This window comes from Emydura macquarii, unplaced genomic scaffold, assembly GCF_026122565.2.
Source record: "Emydura macquarii macquarii isolate MOO-44397 ecotype Brisbane River unplaced genomic scaffold, CSIRO-AGI_Emac_v2 contig_2676, whole genome shotgun sequence".
Taxonomy (NCBI): Eukaryota; Metazoa; Chordata; order Testudines; family Chelidae; genus Emydura; species Emydura macquarii.
Window position 1 is genome coordinate 10,126,219 of NW_027132813.1, and position 23,674 is coordinate 10,149,892.

The following is a 23,674-nucleotide window of genomic DNA, read 5'->3' on the forward strand; positions in this document are numbered from 1 at the left end:
TTTTAGGAACACGAGGAGAATTCTTCACTTACATCCTATGCCTGGCAAGCAACAGAAACTAAAGTTTAGGCTAAAGTAGAAACTATTTTGTGAATGAGAACACAACAGAGGTAAAGCAAGTGAGGATTTTGGTGTTCTTATCTCTACTGAGCTGTGGGACAGTCAGCACTTGGAAAAGCTTGAGCTGAACCTGTTAAAATTTCCCTTCCCTCCCAGACTCCCAAATCCTCCTGTTACTTGTTAAGTCACCCATCCTGCCTAGCAGCAATCTCATTGCAATCAGATGCTACAGCATGAAGCATGCTGGGATATCAACAAAGGAGGGAGGAAGTAAGCAAAAATCCTTCAGATCATTTTTTTCCTTTTTGCTCAGAACAGAACTTAAAAATTCACCAAAGAAGTTTAATATGCTTTTCTTTATTGAACTGCTGCAGCAGTTCAGTTAGTTATGCATTAAAATGCTACAGTTCCAGCCTTTCAGTACAGAAATCTAATGCATCCTATAAGCACAGAAGTCAAGCCACAACCCTTGAACATAGATGATCATCAGCTAAAAGTCTCAAGCTGTCACATGGTTGTAGTCAAAGGAAATTTACTCCCCCAAAGACAAATCTAAATCAAATAAGATCCACATCCCACTGCATCTCCAAAGCAAAGAGAATTAACAGAGGCCGGCGCTGACATTTAGAGTTCTGCATGTGAAAAGATACATTTTCATCTTACATTTATATTGTTTCAGTTCAACATGCTGGTGAAGAGTAACTATTAGACCCTAACAATACTACAGGATCAAATCTGAATATGCCACTGCTCAATTTTATTTTCTATTATATCTGGTTCAAGGCAAGCTGTAAATTACCCAAATCATAGCATAGGTCATACTGAGTTACAAGTGCCTAAAGTTAAAGGCACCTCACAAGGGAGAGTTATTTTCCCTTCTCCCTCCAGAGTTCCTTCTTTTCCACTTTTCCCACAAATTGCTGAATATCTGCGGCAAGAAGTTCTGGTTCTTCAAAGGCTGCGAAGTGGCCACCTCGCGGCATGAAATTGAAGGAGATGATATTGACGTACTTTTGTTGCGCCCAGGACCGAGGAGTGTGCACTATTTCATTGGGGAAGGAAGCAACACCTGTAGGCACTCGGACGGACATCCTGCAAGGGGATAGAGAGAAAAGAATAACTTTGTCCTTCTAGAACACCTTTCACTAGAGAATCAAAGTGCTTTACAAACAGATTAGCAAGACTGAGTACCCTGCTGAAATAGAAATGATATTCCCCTTTTACAGCTGGGGAAACTAAGGCAGAAGTTAAGTGACATCCAGGTAGTGGTAGAGCTGAGAATAGAATCCAGCTGACTAGCCACCAGCACCTCCAATTCCTGAAAAGACTTTAAAAGGATGTGGCTATAAAGTTTATATAAATGCAGGACCTGACTTCATACAGTTCGTGAAGTAGCCTCAGAAGGGGCACAGATACTCAACACAATGTTAAGAATAAGGGGGAAAGAAATGCAAAATAGGGAAAGAGCAGGTTAAAGAATATCTAGAAAAGTCAGCAGAGCCTGATTAAATACCTCCCAGGGACTTCAGGAACTAGCTAAAGCAATCTCTGAACTGTTAGCAATTCTCGTCAAGAACTCCTGGAGGACATGTGAGGTCCCAGGGGACTGGAGAAGGGCAAACATAGTAGCTGTCTTTAAAAACAGAACAAAGAGCACCCAAGGAATTACAGACCAGCCAGCCCAACCTCAATACTTGGAAAGATATTGGTACAAATTATTAAACAATCACTTGGTAAGCACCAGAGGATAATAGTGTTATAAGCCAGTATGGATTTGTCAAGAACAAATCATGCCAAACCAACCTAATTTCTGGCTTTGGCAGTGTTGCTAGTCAAGTGGAAGTGGGGGGAGCTATAGATGTGATGTATCTTTTTTTAATAAGGCTTTCAATACAGTCCCACGTGATAGTCTCATAAGCAAACTAGGAAAACAATCTAGATGATATTACTGTAAGATGGGTGCATAACTGGGTGAAAGACCATACTTAAAGAGTAGTTATCAATGGTGTAATGTCAAACTGGGGAGGGCATATCAGGTGGAGACCTGCAGGGGTCTGGCATAGGTCCAGTACTATTCAATATTTTCATTAATAACTTAGATAATCAAGTGGAGAGTATGCTTAGAAAATCTGTGGATGACACCAAGCTAGGAGGGGTTGCAAGCACTCAAAGACAGGATTTGAATTAAAAACAAACTGACAAACTGGAGAATTGGTTGACATCAACAAGATGAAATTCATTGAAGACTAGTGCAAAGTACTACATTTAGGAAAGAAAAATCAAATGCACAGCTACACAACGGAAAATAACGGGCTAGGTGGTATTACAGCTGGAAAGGATCTGGGGATTATAGTGGGTTACGAAGTGAATATGAATCAATGTGATGTGGGTGCAAAAGAGGCTAATATTCTGGGGTGTATTAACAGGAGTGTCGTATGTAAGACACATAAGGTAATTGTCCAGTTCCGGGTGCTACACTTTAGGAAAGATGTGGATAAATGGGAGAGAGTCCTGAGGACAGCAAACAAAAGGATAAAAGGTTTAGAAAACTTGAACTATAAGGAAAGGTTTAAACAACTTAGCATGTTTAGTCTTAAGAAAAGACAAGACTGAGGGAGGACCAAATAACAGTATTCAGATATGTTAAGGGCTGTTATTAAGAGGAAAGTAATCAATTGTTCTCTATGTCCACTTGAAGGTATGACAAGTAGTAAGGGGCAATTTAGGTTAAATATTAGGAAATGCTTTCTAACTATAAGGGTAGTTAAGCTAAGGAATAGGCTTCTATGGGAGGTGGTGGAATCCCCATCATTGGAGGTTTTTAAGAACAGGTTGGACAAACAGTTGTCAGGGATGGTCTAGGTTTACTTGGTCCCACCATAGCACAGGGGGCTGGATTAGATGACCTCTGAGGTTCCTTCCAACCCTACATTTGTATGATTCTGCAAGAGCAAGCATGAAAGTGAAGAATAAAACTCGAGGGGGGGGGAGTGAGGAAAGGCTTAAAATAACCGCTGAATGGGCATCTGATCAAACTACATCAAGGGTCATGTGGTTGACAGGAGTTCAAAGGACTGCAACAGAAATGATGAAGGAGCTGGAGGGGTTATATATGAGGGAAGGAAGATTAAAACTAAACATGGGAACTTGTCAAGACATCTGAAAGGTGGAAATCTATTAAGAATCTGTATTTGAAAGGTGTAAACAACAGCAGGGAAAAGAATCGTTTAGAATACTCCAAGATGCTTTCACTTGGGATGAAGTTGAACAAAGGTAAATGTAGGCTGGATTTCAGGAGATATTTCATAGCATTGAGGTCGCTCAGCCTGTGGAATAGTCTCCCATGGGTAAAAGCTCTTGCATCAATACCATTTAAAACTGGATTGCACAACGTACTCAAGAATAGACTGTAGGCAACAATTCTGCAGTTGTAGAGTGAAAGCAAATGGTTATGACCTCAAGCGTCCAGTTTCTAGGATTTTATTGCATTTCTTAGAAACCAAGGCTAAAATTCTCACAAGGGTGTAGGGGCCAGACTTTCAAAGTATTTAAGGTTCTAAAGATGAAGACAGGTACCTCGTGGGAATTTCAGAAGTTCCTAAGCACTCTAGGTATCTAATTCGCATTGATTTTAATAGGGCTCAGGCATTTTTGTAAACCCCACTATGCACCTATTTGCATCTTTAGGTGCCTAAATATCTTTGCAAATCTGCCCCTAAGTGATTTAGGAGCCTAAGTCCCATTTTCAAAAGTGACAAAGAGGCTTCTTTTCTAAGGCCAGGTCAGGGGTGACAGGGACAACTTCACTCAGGGGTGTGAACACTCCACACTTCTGACCGATATAGTTAAACCGAGCTGACACCCAGTGTCGACAGCGCTAAACTGACAGAACAATTCTTCCGTTGACCTAGCTACTGCCTGTCAGAGAGGTGGATTAATTATAGCACTGGGAGAACCCCTCCTATTGCTGTAGTGAGGAGCTACGCTGAAGTGCTACCATGGTGCAGCTGCAGCGTTTCTAGTGAAGACTTAGCCAAAGGCACAAAGGTCAGATAGGCACTTTACTGCCATTGAATGTCAGTGGGAATTAGATGCCTAATTCTAATTGGGGTGTTTGAAAATCTTCCTCTTTACCACCTGGGAGCCTAAGTACCATTGACATTCAGTGAGACAGAGGCTTCTATATGCTTAAGTCACTTTTGAAAGTGGGACATATGCCCTTTTGTACCCCAAGTCAAGATAAGCAGGATAATAAAACCAGATGATCAAGGGATGTAAGTGAATGTTGACTACCGGATTCAGTCAAGATGGAAAATAGTCTAATTTATTAGCTAAACTAGGGTCTCAAAGTATTTGCACTCTCTCTCTCTCTGTTGCTTGATTAAGGTGCAAACATGTTAATTCTCAGCAGAAGTTTAACAGTAGATTTGCTGCAATGAAGTCTCTTATTTCTGAGACTTCAGTATTTTTACACAATATACTGCAGCACATTTGGAAAATACAGTAAAAGTAAATAAATAGACTTGTCCAATCAATGAACAAAATACATATTGTGATGCAGCTTCTCCCCACAGAACTCACTAACCCACACTGTGTCACTGGCCTGCATGTGAGAGCAAATTCAAGGAGCAGCACATAAAGAAAGTCTCTTACTTCTCATGTTTCTGTGTACCAATCCCCTTCCCGATATTCTCCTTGTAGAAACGCATTGCAGGAACTATGCAGCCTGACACCCAATAGAGCATGATGTTAGTGAGAAGGTCATCCAGAGAGAACTTCCTGAAAAGATCAGTCCAGAAATGGCCTCATTAGAGTTGAATGAAGTTTAGTTTATGGTAGAATAATCATTTCAAATCTTTCTGGGAAGCTATTTACTTGGGTTAAATTATAAAAATTAAAGCAAAAATGGCTAACGAAAAATAGCACTAGCACACTAATTCAGAAAGGACTTGACTGGACACAATACCTCACCCCAAAACTCCATTCCTGCTAGCACAAGTATGTGTCAGAGTTACCCCAATCGTTTTAGCATTGCCCATTTCTGCTAGCCCAAACATTTTAGCGTTCCCCCTTCCTGCGAGCCTGAATATTTAGGGCTGATATAAACATGTAAACCCTAACACTTTAACATCCTTGCAAGAGACACGGACTCCAAAAAAGAAAAAAGAAAAAAAAATCCCAGCTCCAATAAGCACTGTCAAAACAGGCCATGAACTAGCACTACCTAGATTGTCCCTTCAGTGAAGGGAGGAGCAGAAGAGCATATTGGGCTGCTTGTGCCATTTATTATTCATAAACCCTAAACACTAACATATGTTTTCAATATAAGACTAATTTAAAAAAAACTACGGAAACATAGCCAACCGTTGCTATAAATATTCTGTGTCAGACCCCACAGTAAACCCGTCACTGGGGAGACATTATATTCAAATAATTTTCATTGGCCTTTTCCTAATGTGCACTCTGGCTCAGCTTCAGCCAGATAGCTCAGCAAACTTCAGGGCATCTTTAGAATCTCCACTAGATTTCTACCCCACACCGAGTAGCCGTTAATAGCAAACTGTAAGCTATATTTTTAGCACAAAGGTTAACAAAGTAAATAAAGCTGTGAAGAGAGAAAAATTTGCAGCTATTTTGTGAAAATTTGAGATATTTTGTGACCAAAATCTTTGGTGTTTTGTATAAAACAGATCCCTCCTCCCTTTACCTTTCCTGACTTTTTCTCTACTGTTTTTTAAATGTGATATTAGTACTAGTGAGAGGTGCCAGAATGACAACCCTGGAAACTAAAGTCCACAAAACAGGCACCACATGGGCGCACACTTCTTCTATACACTGCCAGTGTTCCTCTACCATGACCTGGAGGGATCACAGATAGGTGGGAGAATGTAGTTCAGTCTTCAAGGCCATTCATTTTTGGCCTCTTTTCTATGATTGCCAACACAAGTGTAGTTTTGGGCTGTTGTGGCCATACAGTTTCCCTGCAGGAATAACCCAAACAGAGGTTCATTTGTGAAACTAATGTGATCTAAATGTCAATTTGGGCTGAGTGAGCTCATCTAGAATAGGACAAGAGGCTGGTGGTGAGTCAGAGGAAGAGGTTGTACCCACCTTTCTAGCCCTCCATCCTCTAGTTTCCGGAATTCAGGCTCAGTCCATGTGGAGAACTTCTCCAAGATATATGCAGCCAGCCCCACAGGAGAGTCATTCAGGCCACAGCCTGAAAAGGAGGAGAAAAATTAAAAATATGTCTGGCATATCCTGCTATTCATCTGAAACTGCATTAGAAGCTCCCCCTTATAGTACAGAACAGTTACAGCTGTTGGAACAGCTTTGTGAGGGTGTGGGGTTTTTTTAAGCTATCATAAAGAGAACAAGTCGGAACCTATTATTGTCTAATCATAAACATGCTAATAGACTCAGCATTACTCAGATACCGTAGGTATTTAAAACTGAATGTAAGAGTCGTGTTTTTAATGGCTTGTTCTACAAGCTAATACGATTAAGCTTTATGTGCCAAGAAAGATTTGCCTCCATTATTAAGCAGAAGCTTCTGTCAAATACTAATAATGTTACTGGGACAAATTCTGCTTGCCTTAGGAACTATTTGTGTGAAGAGAAGACAAGAAGAATTTAGTGCATTGTATCAAACAGAACAAATTCTTTTTAGGGAATACTGACTTGTCCTGTATTATAAATACCCATGCTTTTCACCATTTCTGCTCTTTATTTTTTGCTCTCAGCTTGGAGAGTGAATTTACACCTGCTTCTAAGTTTTTGCTCCCAAGCCAGATCGTGTTAATACCAGGTGCTACAAGGGTTTCTCCTAGTTTTCTGTGATATAGGGATCCTGACACTTCACAGCGTCACACATGTCCAGTTCTGGCTTCCAGAGGATGATACTAAAATGAGGAATGAGCACCTTTAATGTTCCATACATAGTCACAGGGTGCATTTAAGGTTCATAGATGAAATTATGATAGTGACAACTCTTGTTTAAACATGGATAATGCTAGCAAAGTTACAATCATCAGGTAGCTGAGGCTTAAAAACCAAACTACCAATGTTGTCATAATAATATTTAGCCTGAACACCAGACTTCCCAGTTTCAAAGCACTTTATAGGCATGCAGTGATCCTTGTAACACCACTGTGAGGTGGACAAAGTTGATAAGTATCTCCATTTTCCAAATGGGGAAAACTGAGGCATTGTCTCCAATAGAAACACCTGCAGGAGTAAAGTTCTCTCATGCTCACTTGAAATGCAACTTCCATGTACATCCCAAAGTACTTCAGTCAACTGCAGTGAGCCAACGATCAGTGCATGTTTCCCAAAGAATTTGTAGGCGTAAACTCTAATCTGTGCAGGCTCATTTAATTAAGTGCCAAAGAGGATAAAACACAATGGCACAAAATTTAAATTTGAATTAAAAAATTAATTGGAAAAATAATTAGTGACTAGTAACTTTCTAAAGAACGCTTTCTGTAAGTAAGCCAAAGTATTTTCCAGGCACTGTGGATTTTTAGTCTGAGGTAACCATTTTGATGATATACTACAGCATTCTTTAAAAACAGCTGTTGTTATTTATTATAATTTCTGTGGCTACATTTTTAAACAAAGCATTACAGCAGAGTTTTTTTTTTTTTAAGCACAGTGACACTTCACTGAAGTCCCGTGCAATTTAACTGAATACAGCTAAGGAAACAAAATGTCTTATTCAGCCTTCTAGAGTCAAGTTGTCCCATTCAGTTACAGGAGGTGCTTTCAAATGGAAGCAATTAGAGTGGAATTCACAGGGGAGACTTAAGCACCTAACTGCCACTTCGGGCACGGCTCAGCTCCTGCCCAACCCTGTATGCTCCTAAGTTTCCACCATTAGTCACCAGGGTGCCTACATTTCAGCATGTGCACAGCTGCCTAAGTCCTGAACGTGCCCAGCAGCTCAGCACCTAACTCATGCCTAAACCCAAGCGGGATTCACAAACGAGGCATTCCCCACTTACCATACCTTCGGGGTCTGATCTTGTAGATGTGATTTGAGCACATTTTTAACCCACACAAAAGACAGAAGAGGAGGAGGTGCTGCTGCCAACAAACCCTTCCCCACCCCCAATCATTTAGCTCAGTGATTAGAGCATTCATCCAGGATGTGGGAGACATGGATCCAAATGCCCCTCTGTCTGATGTGGAACAGGGACTTAGACTTGGGCTCCTCATCTCCAAAGAGAATGCCCTAAGCATTGGGCTAGGGGTTATTCTGGGCAGGTCTCTCAATCTCTCCTTTTGGAGCTGTTCCACTGGGTGAGCATTGTAGCACTTAATTCTCCCTCTCTTAATACCAAGACATTTATCAAAGTGGCCTAGCAATTTGAATGAATTAGGAGGAATAACTCATTGGTGTAATAATAAATTTGGCTGTTTTCAGTATCAAGCGTAGCTTCGGTTTAGTATCTGATGCATTCTCTGTTGAGAGACAACACATGCTCTGCCCTTATCGGGAATGTCGTGGTAGGAATGGATGTTACAACTTCCTAACATCATAGCAAAAGTGGATAACTCTTAATGGATATGTAAAAATACATTAGTGAATTTGAAAAACATGCCAACAGCATTTACAAGCACACAAGGGCATGCCCAATTTTTACTTGCAAGTTACTTATTTGTGCACACAAGGGGCCAGTTAGCTGCATAGCTGGCCACATGTGCAACTAAATATTTGATATGCATGCACATCCCTGCTATCTGCATGCACAGAATAGGTTCATACCTTTTGAAAACTCAAACCTCCAGTATTTATTTTCCCCCCCTGCAAACAGTGATTTTCTGCATGTTTTCTGAAATGTACTCTGTATTTAGGAAAATAAAAACCTAATAGCTCAAAGTATACAGTTTCCCTCGCAATCCCCGGATGAGTGCACAGGGCTGTGGAGTAGAGCCCTGCGCAGGACTATTTTTTTAATCACGTTACCGTTCCGCTCCACAATACCCATTCCCAGCTGCTCCTGCATTGTTTCTTGCATTTTTATCTCACTCCCCCCGACAAAAACCTTGGATCCTGCAAGAGAGAAAGATTCCCCCCATGCTACTAAAAAAAGATAAACAACCCCAAACAAATAAAAAGAAAACCCCACATTTGGTTAATGTATATATAAATGGAATTCAGACACAATTTTTACCACTAAAAGAATAAAACAAATCTTGTTTAAACCATGTAAAAATACTTTAACTCATGTAATAATAGATATCAAATCTCTTTGAACAGGGAGCAATGGACTCAAGTTGCAGTGGGGGAGGTCTAGGTTGGATATTAAGAAAAACTTTTTCACTAGGAGGGTGGTGAAGCCCTGGAATGGGTTTCCTAGGGAGGCGGTGGAGTCTCCATCCATAGAGGTTTTTAAGGCCTGGCTTCACAAAGCCCTGGCTGGGATGATTTAGCTGAGGTTAGTCCTGCTTTGAGCAGGGGGTTGGACTAGATGACTTCCTGAGGTCCCTTCCAACTCTAATCTATGATTCTTTCTATCCCTTGCTTAAATTTAAGTATTAAAAGTTTTAAAATGTTATCCCGCAAATTACAGCAGTCTGGCTTTTTGCGCACCCAGTCTCGTCTGCAACAAAGGTACCCAACTCTTGCTATTATGGCAGCGGGTCTTGCAGGACCCACAGGATCACAGTCCCACTGCAGGGCTCTGCTGTGGAGTTTTACAGTAATAAGTCTTTTTACCAACAGTGTCAGGCTTTGTAGCCTGTATGTGAGCGTAGCCTGACTCCATCAAGATCCTGTAGAATCCCTTTTGCAAGAAAGGAAACATCCGCCTGACATCTTCATCCTGGAAACCAAAAAGTCCTGGGAAATAACTTCCCAACAGAATGGACAGCAGCTGGGTAAATCTGATGTTCGTCACTGAAACCACATTTAAGTGAAGGCCTTTCACGTGGCTAAACATAATAAAAAATACAAATTAAAAAAACAGTATTTGGAAATTAAATTACAAGTCTTTTTAATCCATAAATTTCACACACTACATGCGTTTTCTCTAGTTCTAATCGTACGGTTCTGCTGTAGTTCATGGCACTGGCACTTCCACCCCAGCCTTTCGGGTTCACGCTACAAGCTGAGCACACAGCTTGGTCAGTGTCACAGTCCAGAGAGACAATGTTCGTAGAGTCCACTAGACTCAATTCCATAGACAAGGGCTCAGATTCCTCTTTCGTTACAAGTGCTGGGTTCCTTTCTAGACATGACTTGTGGCCATGCCAAAAACCCCACACAACTGTGGTTCTCTCTATTTGAGAGAAGCCCAGAACCTGAGCAGAAATGGTGATCCAGGTCAGGACTCTGTGCAGAGCAATGAAGGAGGAAATTGCATACTGTCCAGCTAAAGGCAAGTCGGGCCCCTCGCTTGCATTGAGCACTAAAATGACCATTTAAAGGATACTCACTTGGGAGCTATCTGGGCCAGGTTGGTACAGATCAGCCAGCCCCAGTCACCGCCCTGAGCATAGAATTCATGGAATCCCAGCCTGCGCATCAGTTTATAAAATATACAGGCAGCACTCACAGAATTAAAGCCTGTGAAGAACAAAAGGCACCAAGTGTTACTGACTGACAGTTCCCAGCTACCACACTGAACAGACAGTATTCTTTTAGTGAGGGTGATTGTCAAAGCGGTAGGAGACGAACAGCAATTTCCCCTTGCCTAGCTTTCCCCCAGGACAGAGTCCTCCACAGAAGCTCCCTTCACCTCATTAAGGCAAGGACTACAGAGGCTTTTGGCCACAGAGCAGAAGCCAGGGGCAGAGAAACCCAACCCATTTCCTAATTGTCACCATGCCCCATGCACATGCTCAACTTCAGGGTTGGCAGTCTCCCTGGAGACTATAACGCTGCTCTAACCTAGCCCCTAGTGGGTGTTCTTGAGCACTGACACTGCAATGTATTCCCACTCTTGTCCCCCACAAGGAGGAGATAACTTCAGGTTAGACAGAGCTGGAAACTTCAAGCGCTTAGTAATGATACAAGGCTCCACTGCCATGCCGTGCGCCATTTCCAGAATACACACACAGTGTGTCAGCCCATAAACCACACATACATTATCTGAGAAGCTGCCCAGCTATCGAAGACCAAACAAACTTCCCTTTCCTCCTGCGTCTTCCCCAAGTCCACTTGATGAATGAACACTGTGTGCTCTACTTGATAAGATAAATGACAGAGCACAGCAGATAAGCGGCTTCATCAGATAGAACTGATCAGGACTGGCCTTTCTGCCCTTATTCCCCAGTGTGACAAACCCGGAATGTCTCTTAGGCTCAATTGCTTCATTTCTAACAATGCATTTGTGGGTTCAAATAAAACAAACCCCACAGGCTTCATGGCACTGAACTAGCAGGCAGGAATTTAACTCTGCTTTCCTCATCCAAGTTTTATTCTGATCTTTAGAGTATGAAAGCAAGTTAAAAATAGTATCTTGTTTCCACATTTCTTTGAAGCGACATTAACAAACTATCTTATTTAAAAATAATTTCTTAGCTGCATTATCTTTTAACTGCTTTAGGTTTACTTTTCACCATTTATGCTGTTTGCATACTTTTTCTTCTTAACTCAGCTTGACTAAAGACATGAGATGGAACAGTTACAATTAAAAAACCCATCATTTGAGTGTTTTTTCATTTACTTCATGAGGTTTCTCTTCATATTAGCTTCTATAAACCCTTTTTCATTTTAAATAAAAATCTATACCCTAAAACTAAGTCACTTTAAAATCACACCTATTTCTCCACATTACATATAAGTGCCTTGTATTTGTACAATAAATTATTTAACTTCATTATTAACATTTTATCTCCAACTCTGCATAAAACATGAAATTACTAAGGAAAAAACATTAGCCAATAAGGATTACTTCGTCACAAGGAGGCCATATGCTGTACTGAGATAGTTTCTACTCCACTCACAATATACCTTTTTTGTGTGATGCTTCCGAAAAGCCATAGCCAGGAATTGATGGGCATATGACCTCAAAAATATGTTCATCATTCAGGCCGTGGCTAGCAGGGTCCGTCAAAAGAGGGATAATCTTGTAAAACTCATAGACTGAGCCAGGCCAACCATGAACCATTAATAATGGCTTTGCAGAGCGGCCCTCAGGCAAGCAGGGAGGCTTTACATGAACAAAATGGACATCAAGGCCTGTAAAAATAAAGGAATAAATACATGAAATATGCAAATATACACACACACACAAAGGCTACAGAGACCAATCAGAGAGAACTGAGGGTAATGAATAAATCCATTCATAAAGTATTTCTGGTGACTGCAAAAACCATAATTATTACAAACAACACTCGGCCCAGCTATGGATCCTTTTATCCAAGGATCTCAAAGTGCTTTACAAACATCATTCAAACCTCACAACAACCAACTGAGGAAGGCAAATATTATTTCCAGCAGATTGGCAAAATGAAGCACTGAAGTTAAGTGATTCATCAAAGGTCAGACAATGAGTCAGTGACAGGAATGGAACCCAAGAGTCTGAATTTCTACTCATTCGAAATTGTTTTTTATCATGCTTTCCTGCCAATCTTAATAACAATTATTAATATGAAAAGAGAGCTAAATTATTCCTTCCAGTGCATTGCCCAGAGTATCCTGTTGTGGTCTTCTTCAAGTCTACCTTTTAGACAGTAAGTCCTTTTTAAGGCAGGGTGTCTTTGCTTGATGCTACACAAGATAAAAGTACACTGTCAGCATTTAAATAAAGGCTCCAAGTTCTAACCACTAAACTACACTGCCTCAGTGCAACAAACAAAATGCCTCAGAGTCAGTTGCTCCATTTCTAACAATGTGCATTTATGGGTTCAAATAAAATAAGGCATCATCTTAAACTTGAATTTTGCTTTCATATATTTCTTAATATGGGACAATTGTCTGCTTTGCCCTGAATTTGCACCTTGTACCCAAAAAGTGCACAAACATATAAAGCATTACTCCACTCCAAGCATTTCAAAGCTTCCATTAGGCTTACTACTGGTAAATTTCAAAATCTCCTAATCACTTTCAAGAGATCCCTTTGATGTATTTAAAAAAAAATACAATGGGCTAGTCCAGTCACCAAGTTCAGAAGCACATTACATTGCTACAAAGGAAAACACAGTTCTGTGTACCTAGGCTGACAGATTGTGCAGTGGAGGCAGACCATACAGTTGCTACGGGGCAGGGATCAACTGAACTTGTGCTGCAGAAAATCTGATGGGTTCCACCATAGGGAGCCACTCTAGGCCTCAGTCCTAGGGAGGGTTGCTGCAATATAGGAGATAGTGGCTGGGCAAGTACACAGGACAAAATGGGTCTGGGGAAGAAGGGAAGGAATCTGTGGATGATTTAATGGATGATTTTGATATTTTGCAGCTTTGAGAACAAATTGGTATTTTAAAGTCTTACGGTCAAATTCTGCCTTGGCTCCCAGTGACCCCAACAGAAAATCTGTGCATGCATCATAGGACTCCATTTGGCATTCTTTAGCCTTGTTTAAACAGACATGTAGGGAAATTTCTCATCACTGCTGTAGCAGTGGTGCAGTTTCCCTGATACTAGGTATGGTGGGAAAGTTAGTGTAGCCTGGCCACTAGCATTTTTACCACTGTGGCACCTAGACCTACTCAGAGGTAAGGTTAAATGACACAGTGGTAAAACTTTGAGCAGTTGGGTCAACACTATTGCTCCCACGGCAGCTAGTCCCAGTGCTACAACCACAATGGGAGACACCCCTACATGTCTCACTGCAGATGCAGCCACTGTTGGGGTTAAACCTTAGCACCAAGATTTGGGTTTCTTGGTGTCACACCTTCTAATGTTAATGGATGCACCAAAACTACTGGTACAAAGTAGTTTATGGCAATCCTTTACTGAAGTGCAAAGCCTGATCCCACAAACCTTACTCATGTGCAGCACTCTGATCCTAACAGACTACTCAAGAGAGTGAAGTACCTTTATTTCACGGCATCAGAACCTCCCCTCAGCAAAGATCTGTTAACAACAGCACCACCCAGCACCACCATGCAGCAGTATCTGTTGGAATTTTCATTACAAATCCCACAAAAATAGGCTTCGTAATGGGCCTGTTTTAAAAGGCACTGGAATGCCTCCAACAGCGTAGATGTGATCTTTCAATTTTATCACGTGCTCTTTGCAGGGCACAGCCACGCACCCTCAATCTTGGTTTTGAATTGTGGGAATTTGTTGAGAACTTCCACTTGCTTCTTCCAGTTGAACTGACTTCTCCAGTAGGCGACGACTTTCCTGAGATAAACGGAGTTAAACCCATAGTGGAAGCAAGAGTCCTCCAGGGGCTCAGTGAATCGAGCCTGATCAAGTCTTCTAAATAAATCCTAGAGTAAACAAAAAGAGAAAGTTGAAGGGAAAAGAAAAGAGGGAGGATGACGAGATACAGAGATTATATATACTCTTCTGTATTTTAGTTTGCACCCTTCCTAGTTTACTGCCATGCAAAACAGGAATTAAAGTGAAAATAAAACCTCCTGTGATACTTGTGTCATTTATTGTTTTGCTGATGTACTTACATCAATGCCCCCTCCCCCGTTAAAGCCCTCCCCTTTCTCTCTGTAGCATACCTGTCACACTGTCTTGGATGTCCTTGTCCAGTCAAACCGCAGGGCAGAGAGAATAGTCTTTTTCTAACAGGGCAGGGGATCCAAAGTCTTCTTTACAGTGCTCATTAACATTCAGCGTCACGCTGATACCTTCCCTTTGCAATGCACTTGGGTACTGAATATGGTGCTTTAGGATGTGATTTTAAAAACAACCTAAGTGACTTAGGAATACAAGTCCCACTGCCTTCCAATGGTACTTGTGTTCCATAGGGTATGTCTACACTAGCAACGTAAGTCGACCTATATTAGGTCTACTTACAATCACCACAGTAATTACTGCAGTGGTGCATGTCCACACTCCCCTCCTTGGGTCGATGGTGTGCGTCCTCACCAGCAGCGCTTCTACCGACCTAAGAAGGGCAGTGTGGGGAGCTGAGAGACCGGTCTCTTACCTCCGCTGGCAGCTCCCTGCTGGGAGCCTGGCTGTCCCACAGGCTCCTGGTGGGCTGCCTCCCTCTCCACTCCCTGTTCCCCATGGGGAGCAGAGGAAGCCGCCCAGGGCTTCTTGCCAGGGAGCAGGGTCCAGTTGCCCTGGCTTCTCGAACCCCCCACCACCCTCCCACTTGCCGCCAGGAGTCGGGCAGCCTTGTCAATTTCACGGCTCACTGTGCAGTGTAGACCAGCTCTTAGGTACTTTTGAAAATCCCATCCTGAGAGCCCAGTCCTGCAATCCCTCCTCACATGGAACTCCAGTAAATCCTTTTCTCTTGCTCCCCTGGGTCACTGAGCTAGACATTTTTCCTGAAAATTTATTTTGGTGGATTTGTCAAATTCACAGTGACCCTCCTAATGTGGATTTGGGGCTCATGTAGAGCGCTGCAGATATGGTATAGTCAGCTAATAATCACTCAGCAGAGACAAACAGCCTGTATGAAGCAAGAGGCTCCTCACAATTGCAATCATGGGGGTTTTGAACTGGGCAGTATTTTAGGATGTCAATGCACATGGATAACTCCTATTACAGCTAATAGGCATTATGTGCACACATTCACAGAAAGGTTAGGTTTTGCCTAGACATGGATTTGAAGTTGTGATGTTAGCATATGTTAGCTAAAATGTTTTTTTTAAAAGACTAGGGTAGACAAAGCTGTGTATACTTTAGCATCTACTGAACTGGCCAAGTACAAGTCTAAGCTTTCTCTGTGCTTTAACTCAAGCTCAGTTTAACATGTGTTGAAGATAAAGTGACTTGACTAGCCTAGATTTATATAAAACGTGTTAGCTAACAGGATAACATCACAACTTTAAATCCTACTCTAGATAAGGCCTTATTTATGCCCAACCAATATAGTTTACTACTGTTGGGTTGTTATTTTACAACAGCTTTTATATAAACAAAATTGTGTATCTTAATTTAGAGGCAACCCTCAAGTAAGCAACTACCCACAATTTGACCATGCCAGGGAAGAGAACATTTAAGAAAGGTCCCCTTCTATTTAAATCCAGAAGTGGAAGAAGGTAAGAGTTATAGAAGCCATGACAAATAAAAGAAATGGAAACCTGTTATAAGGAACAATAGGGACAATCCCATTTTGTGCATAATATTTGAATAATCACTCCATGCAGCTTTGTAAAGCTGCAAGCTTCCCAAACATGTACATGTACAAACAAAATCTCTATCACTTGCAAGATTCTACCACCTATATATTTTCACTGTACTCATTACCATGGTATCTGTGTTTTATGCCCAGACAGGTCAGTCATCCTATAAAAGGTTTTAACTAACATTTTCAAGAGCAGTGCTGTTCTTTACTTGCAGCCAAGTGGCACTCAAGATAGTGAGAAATTCTTATTGGCTTTTCAAAAGAGTAAATTAAAGATATTTCCCCCAAGCTGTCTTTTATAATCTAGAGCCCCTATAATCAGTCCGAGTGAGGGGCAAGCACAGCAGCACAGAGTTGAATGATCACTAAAACCAAATTCCACTTTTATGTGCTACATTTTCTGGAATTATCAGACCCCACAAAGTAGATTCATACGCTAACATGATAGCAGTCAGCTGGGGACAAAACAGAACATTGGGATACAGAAGTCTGCTTACCCGGTTCTACTTTTCGAGAGTAAGAGAAAGTCCCTTGCTATTAAAAACTGTGCATCAGGCCTCAATTTCAATAGTTCTATTTCACTTCGATAAATTTAGTTATTGGTTTAATTTAAAATCACTCAAACAAATCATGCATTTATTCTGCATTTCATACTCTCCTCTCCTCAGGAAAGATGTTTCCTTACATTCAGCTCTTCTTCTGTGGTTTCCACTTTAAATGGACGAACAGTTGCATCTTCTTCAGAGACAGGCTTCTGCCCTTTGCCCCACCAACCCTCTTCGATGGGTAGCGTCTCCTCCTTCTTCCTTGAGAAGAAGAGATAGACGATGGTCCCCAAAGCCAGTGTCAGGAATATTTCAAGCAACATAATGACTGCAAGAGAAAAGCACAACCCTGTTGTTAACCAATTGGAGGCATGTCACATACAATTTTCTAAAGAGCTTAAGTACTTTAGGTGCTTAAGTCCCACTAAGTAACTAGAAGTCCATCTATGCTGTGGCCCAACCATATTACAACATGGTAGATACTGTGGCTAAATTATAAGACTGCTGTAACTTTTGGTCACTAGTGACCTGTACAAAAATACTATTAGCTCTCTCTGAAACTTCATGGAATACATATATCAAGGCTTCAAATCTTGCAGACCCATACCTCATTTTATCTTAATAAACTAGTGATGAACACTGAAGCAGACAATCTTGTGTCCTTGAATGCTGCTGGGAGAAAAGATATTCTACATTTACTACACCTCCCTCCAGACACAAACAGTATAAAAGGTAGACTGAGGTTGAAGTGTTGAGAAGGCCTCCACTTTGCTTTCTTGTGGACCCTCCAAAGAGGGAAAAAAAAAAGTACAGAGACTCCAGGATCCAAAACGCCTCCCCAAGTGATGAAATTTTGCCAAACCAAAACCACTCTGGCTTTACCTGTTCTTAATCCCATAATCCTGGCTTCAGGCTGGTTGTACTTTTTTAAAAGCGCCAGATACAGAACACTTAAAATATTAAACAATTCCATTTGGAACACCTTTGAACTGCTTTATGCCTCAAGTAAAAAAAACACCCCCAAACCAGTTTCTGTTTAATATTAATGTTTCTGAGCAGCCCTTTAAATACAAGAAATGTGTGTGCAGAGGTTTAGCTTTTGTTGTTGTTTTTTTTTAAAAGTATGTCACATTTGAAAGACCCATCATACTTGAGGAATTATTGTTAAAATATTAATTGTTTCAAAACTGTTCTGTAGGACAGACATTGTTTATGAGCCATACTATTCCATACTCTCTCCAGGGTTGGAAGGGTTTTTGTTATAGCTGTTGCTGTTATTGCACAGAGTAATTTGATGCTTTTGAAATTGCTCTAGGGGATAAATAAACATTCACTAAAGATGCTGAGCCAAATTAATCCTTGAAGCTAAACATGAACTGTAGCATCTAAGTTAAAGGAGTTCACCCAGTTAGCCGAGGGCTAAAATTGACCCATGTCCTGTAAGGCAGGAGACGTCGTTAAACTTCTGGGATCAATTTTCCAAAAGCTGCCATATAAATTATGCTGGCACAATTAGCACCCATAAAAACTGCATTTGGAGAAAAATCAGGTACTTGTGTGCATACATTCACAAATTTTAAGGATGCACTGGGTGCACATGCAAATCTTTCAAATTGTCCTCAAATTTCTTAGAAACACTCTCAGCCTCATAAACGGGAATTAAAAGCAAGTTAAGGATTGAACCAGTTGACCTGTTGCAGTCCAAATTCCATACATACCTCTGTACCCTTTAAGGAAGTGCTAATTTCTCTTAGCCATGCTCTTCAAAGTCCTAACCCAGGTTCTCCACAGCCTTGCACACAAACCCTGGATTTCATTACAAGTAAAAAAGGTAGTTTGCCAGTTTCAGTTTCTCAAACTGGAAGTTTGTCCCCATAAAAATCATCCAATTCAACACAATTGAGTAGCCTTTCTTCAAGAGCAGCCAGCTTAGGGGTAACATAGCCGTGGTACTGCATGTCAGAATTGAAGGGCCATTTAAAAATTGCAAAGCACTTAGCAGAGGCTTGTAAATATTATCACTATTTAATAAATGGTGAAACTGAGACACAGAAAAACAAAGTGACTTACCCCAAGTCAGACCACAACTCAGATATGGGTTCTATTCTGGACTGTCTAGGAATTTGTATGCCTCATCACAATAGTAACTGAGCACCTCCCAGAAGTTTAAAACAAAATATCTCTGTCCTCTCATCCCATTTCCACCTGTGTGGCTAAAAACCTTGAATAATTAGACTTTTTAAAAAATTGTGTGGGTGTATTCTGTGTAAAAGAAGAACTTGCTATGGAAAAGCCAATTCAAAGACATTTGTTTTGCAATTCGTTCCAAATGCACTGAGGTAAGAAGAGGGTATTCTGATCTTATCTGGTAGTGAGTTCCACAAAACACGTTCAGCACCTGTGAAAGTTCTTTCCACTGCACAGGTCCTCCCCTATAGGTCAAAAGGGTCATGGTGTCAGTTAAATGTAGCTATCAAGGGAGGCACTGGTTATAAACGGAGAGGTAATCTCTCAGGTAGCAAAGGCCCAACCAATGGAGGGCTTTGCATATAGGGACATAGACCTTGAATTGCTCTGTGTATTCAATGTTAACCTCTCAGTTCCTTTGGAAATGCGTATAAAACTCCCCATCACTGTGGTATATAAGAACACAGAGGCCCAGGTCCCCAGTTGGGCCTGCACTTTGCTTGACTGTTGCACCTGAGGAGAGGGAGATAGGGCAAAATGACAGAGAGCTGTTCTAACCTGCACTGGCTTGTAATGGCCTCCAAAAGACCATTATGCTAGTGACAGATTGGTAGAGCACAGCATACTCTCCCTCCTACCTCATGCTCCCTGCACTGGGTGGTGGGAGACAGGAGGAGATAGCTGAGCCAGCTAACCCAGCTTTACACCACTTGAGGATTCCCCAGCTTGCTACTCAGGCCAGTTCTTTAAAGCTGCTTTGGGCTAACGGAGCAGTGCAAAGCATCCTTGGCAAGTCTGAGAATCTGGCCCAGAATCTTCCTCTCTAACCACTACACAGTGCTGTCCCCCCAAGATGAACGTTAAAAGCACTTTATACTTGGATTCGTTGCACCTATTTCTTCTTTAGTTATATTACTGTACTTACATTTTTCAGAGATGTAAACAATAAACTGTTAGTGTTTTTACCCTCCAGGGTCTCTTGATGTGGCATTGTTGGCATGCTGCCTTTGAGATTACAACTTCAAAGCAACTTAATGTTATTTATTTTTTGTAGTGGCTCAGTGCCAGATCTTAGAAAGAGATCTTTCCATTCATCCTGCAGTAAATTAACTGTTCTTCAGAATGAACGACCCTTCATGGTCTTATTTATATACCCTAGATGGTACCACTTTCTTAACAGTCTAGCAAAGAATCATGTTTTTGTTTTGCTCCTTTGAAAAACACATTTTAAGACATATTCTAAGTAAAGCTCCAAAGACTTAGTAAATCTATTTTTTCTTCTTTTTAATTTTATAAAAACTAAACTCAATCATTTGAAAATGGACAATGTCTGCTTAAAAATCCCATTTAAGAAAAAGCAACATTTTCTTACAATATCTTAAATGATTAAAAGTGAATATTAAAATCTAGTTTATTTTTACCATATTCTCAGTTTAGTTTCCATTTCACTCCATTTGTACAAAAAATAGACTGAACAGTTGGATAGGAACATAGAAATTGACTCCTCTCCCCCCCCCCCCCCCAGAGTTCACAAAATGTCAATATTCAGAGACTTGATACATATTTAGAGTTCAGATAACTCCAGCCCTTATAGCTATACATATTGTTTTAAAGCAGCTTAATACAATTTTATTTTGTTATATACACTTTCCAAGATCCAACAGCAGCCTGCACCATATGTTCCCGAGGAAGATGCTGAATTCTTCACAAAGGTCCTCCTTTACCCATACGAGGACTTTCCTGTTATCTCCCATCAGTTAGTGCCTTAAGCCTGGAAGGGTTTGTCTCTTACAATATATATAAATGTAACTGTGGATGTTATTATTATCCAGAAAAGCATCTATTCCTTTTTTTAATCCTGTTAAGATGGTGGCCTCAATGATGCCTTGTGGCAATTAGTTCCAAAGTTTAACTGTGTTTTTTTGTGGGTTTTGTTGTTTGTTTGTTTTTGGGGGGAAGGGGTAGTATTTCCTTTTAATAGTTTTAAGTCTGTTACCTCTAATTTCATTGACTGAACTCTTGTTCACATTCATTTCCGTTTATGGTCAGTTTCACTTTTTGGACCTATTGCACTAATCCAGTACTGAAATATTTGCAGATGCCACACACACAAATATTTAAGTCACAATAAAAAAACCTGTTTTTTAATATTCATACAAACAGGGTTTTTTTTAACACGAGGCTTTGTAAAGCTTTCAATCAAATAAATTCAGCACATACACAAATCAAAGAAAGTTAAAGCATTGCATTGCTGGGATCCATTTTCAATTGAGAGAATTACTCAACAGCACCCAACTTCTGTTACTTACATTTATTGCAGTCATGCCTAGGGGTCAGTCAAGAACAGGGCCCCACTGAACTAGGTACTGTACATACATAAAATAAGTGACAGTCCTTGCCCCAAAGAAATTACCATCTAAAAAGACAAAGAACAGGGGAAAGGTATAAAACACACAACAATGTGATGGCGACAAACATCACATTAGTTCCACAACTATTTTTTGTGTGCGCGTATGTGGGTTTTGGTAGTGTTCCTACAAGTCATATTCGAGCAATGAATTAGACACATTCTGCTCTACCCATCCATATCCAATTCGCTCTTCTTCATTCAGTGGGCATGTTGGGAAGCATTAATATTAAGCATTCATGATTAAGACAACCAAATGGTCTGGTGGCCCTTGCAGAGATCAGGAAGCAAAGAAAGTCTTGGTTTCTAATCTTAACTGAACTATTGTCTCACTGCATTAGCTAAGAACAAGTCATTTCAATTCTTCGTGCCTCAATCAAGAGGACTAGAAACTAAGCTGACAGCCAGATGTTACATCTTAGCTGAACTTTCCTTGGTATATGACAAAATGATCTTCTCCATATGCACCCTTGAAATAAGTAATTTTTCATCATCTGATGACTCTAAGATTGTTAAAAAAATAAATAAAGATTGTTAAAACAATTCTTAGCGTTAGATTAAGTTGGATAAAGAGAGGCAGAATGATGCACTGTACTTCTAATGCTTACTGCTGGGATCCTTTTCCATCAAGGTGCAGAGTTCTGAGGACATAGTGAAAAGTACTCTGATGCACCTCAAACTGCCACAGATTTAGTCAAGCCTGGATTGAAATGGAGACGCCTGAAGGTAACACTGCTACTCTTAGCAACAACAAAAAGCCAACAAGTTATTTTTAAAAATCAGTTCAAATAACATTAACAGTCAAAAGTAAGACAAATAGACCGCCTTTGGAGAAAATTTACAGCAGGTGGGTAAGTGACAGACAAGACTTTCAAACTAATGTTTGAGAGTCTAAGAGCTAAACTCCCCCTCCTACCACAGAATGCCACTCTAAAAATGTAAAGGATTACGTCACCCTACTTCGTCCAGATACTGCAGCACACACAATATGCAACACATGTGGTTTTGAGAGGTGCTGTAAAACACTCGTGCACAAGAATGTAAACTACTATATGAATGGAACATTAGCCTTAAGACAGAGCTCACTGCTTCCAGTCAGATACTGGAGATTACCATGACTTTGATTTAAGATTTAATATGTTTTATTGTCACTAGGTTTTATTTACCAGCAGACCATGAGACTACTGCAAGCAGACTGAGATTCATGACTGTCAAATGCAAGTTGCTTTGATTGGTCTGCAACTGCTGTGCTGGAAAAATTAATCAATTTGGAAGTTATTTAAGTTTCAATATATTTTCATGCTGTTATTCAAACACCCCTTATGTTTTACTGATAACAAGCTTGCATTCAGCAACCCCTTTATTTACAGATTTAGAGCGAGCCCTTACAATAGTACCTCTCCAAACAGATCACTCTTTGCCAACACATCTAATGGGACAAAAATCTCAGTGCAGGATTCAAAACCTTAAAGGTTATACATCAACTTGAACTTGCTCAACTAAATCATTATAGAAGAGAACCCGCAGGGAGCGCTTGACAATGCTCTGCAGCTATAACAAGTCAGGAGTAGGGATGTAAATTTCGTTTTAAAAAGGTAACCGTTTAAAATATTAAAATTATATGGGTTAATTGTTTAACCGATATAATTTTGGTTCCCCCCGCCCTTCTCCTCAGCCCCCAGATAGCGCCCCCAGTCCAGCTCCCCAGGGGACCCCCATCTTGGACCCATGGTCCCCCGTATTCCACAGCAAGGCACTCTGCAACGCCTGCACCAGGGCCTCGGCCTCCCTGAGCAGCAGCACAACCACCTCCGCCATGGCCGGACGCCGTCACCCTGGAGATGGAGCCCACACCACCGGTTAACCAATAAGTATTAGTCTGAATGGTAAGACTAATATTTAGCAGTTAACCGTTTAACATTTTACAGCCCTAGTCACGAGCAGGGCAGGGACTTTATTTTCCAGTGTGCTATTCTGATGCTAAATAATAATCTGCTGCCTGATTCAGACGTGCTATTGTTTTGCTCCAGAAGAGGCCCCTATTTGACTTAGCTCCAGCTATTAGCTTAGACACCATGTGGATCCCTGACGGAACAAGCAGCAGGAAAGTGGGGGAATACCTGGGTCTCAGAAGTTCAAAGGACCACGCAGGAGAAAAAAGTGAATCCTCCCCTCTGCCCCCCACCGGTGAGCAGGGTTGAGTTGAATATATTACTATTACCTGGCAATCTTCTAATTATAAAAGCAACAAAATTGCAGGTGTA

At 40.8% G+C, this 23,674-nt stretch overlaps 1 protein-coding gene across 5 annotated transcripts in view; it reads right to left on the minus strand.

The window, feature by feature from the left end:
• Window positions 1-397: 397 nt before the first annotated feature.
• The window catches only part of EPHX1 (epoxide hydrolase 1), a 41,559-nt gene continuing 18,282 nt past the window's right edge, over window positions 398-23,674 (minus strand). For all 5 annotated transcript variants that reach the window (XM_067564858.1, XM_067564854.1, XM_067564857.1 and 2 more), the window contains exons 3-10: window positions 16,957-17,144; window positions 14,265-14,445; window positions 12,020-12,247; window positions 10,501-10,630; window positions 9,782-9,996; window positions 6,172-6,280; window positions 4,714-4,839; window positions 398-1,152 (exon numbers count right to left, since the gene is read on the minus strand). In XM_067564858.1, coding sequence (XP_067420959.1) covers window positions 927-1,152; window positions 4,714-4,839; window positions 6,172-6,280; window positions 9,782-9,996; window positions 10,501-10,630; window positions 12,020-12,247; window positions 14,265-14,445; window positions 16,957-17,139 — 1,398 coding nt within the window. In that variant the 5' untranslated portion in view covers window positions 17,140-17,144 and the 3' untranslated portion in view covers window positions 398-926. The remainder of the gene's footprint in view (window positions 1,153-4,713; window positions 4,840-6,171; window positions 6,281-9,781; window positions 9,997-10,500; window positions 10,631-12,019; window positions 12,248-14,264; window positions 14,446-16,956; window positions 17,145-23,674) is intronic.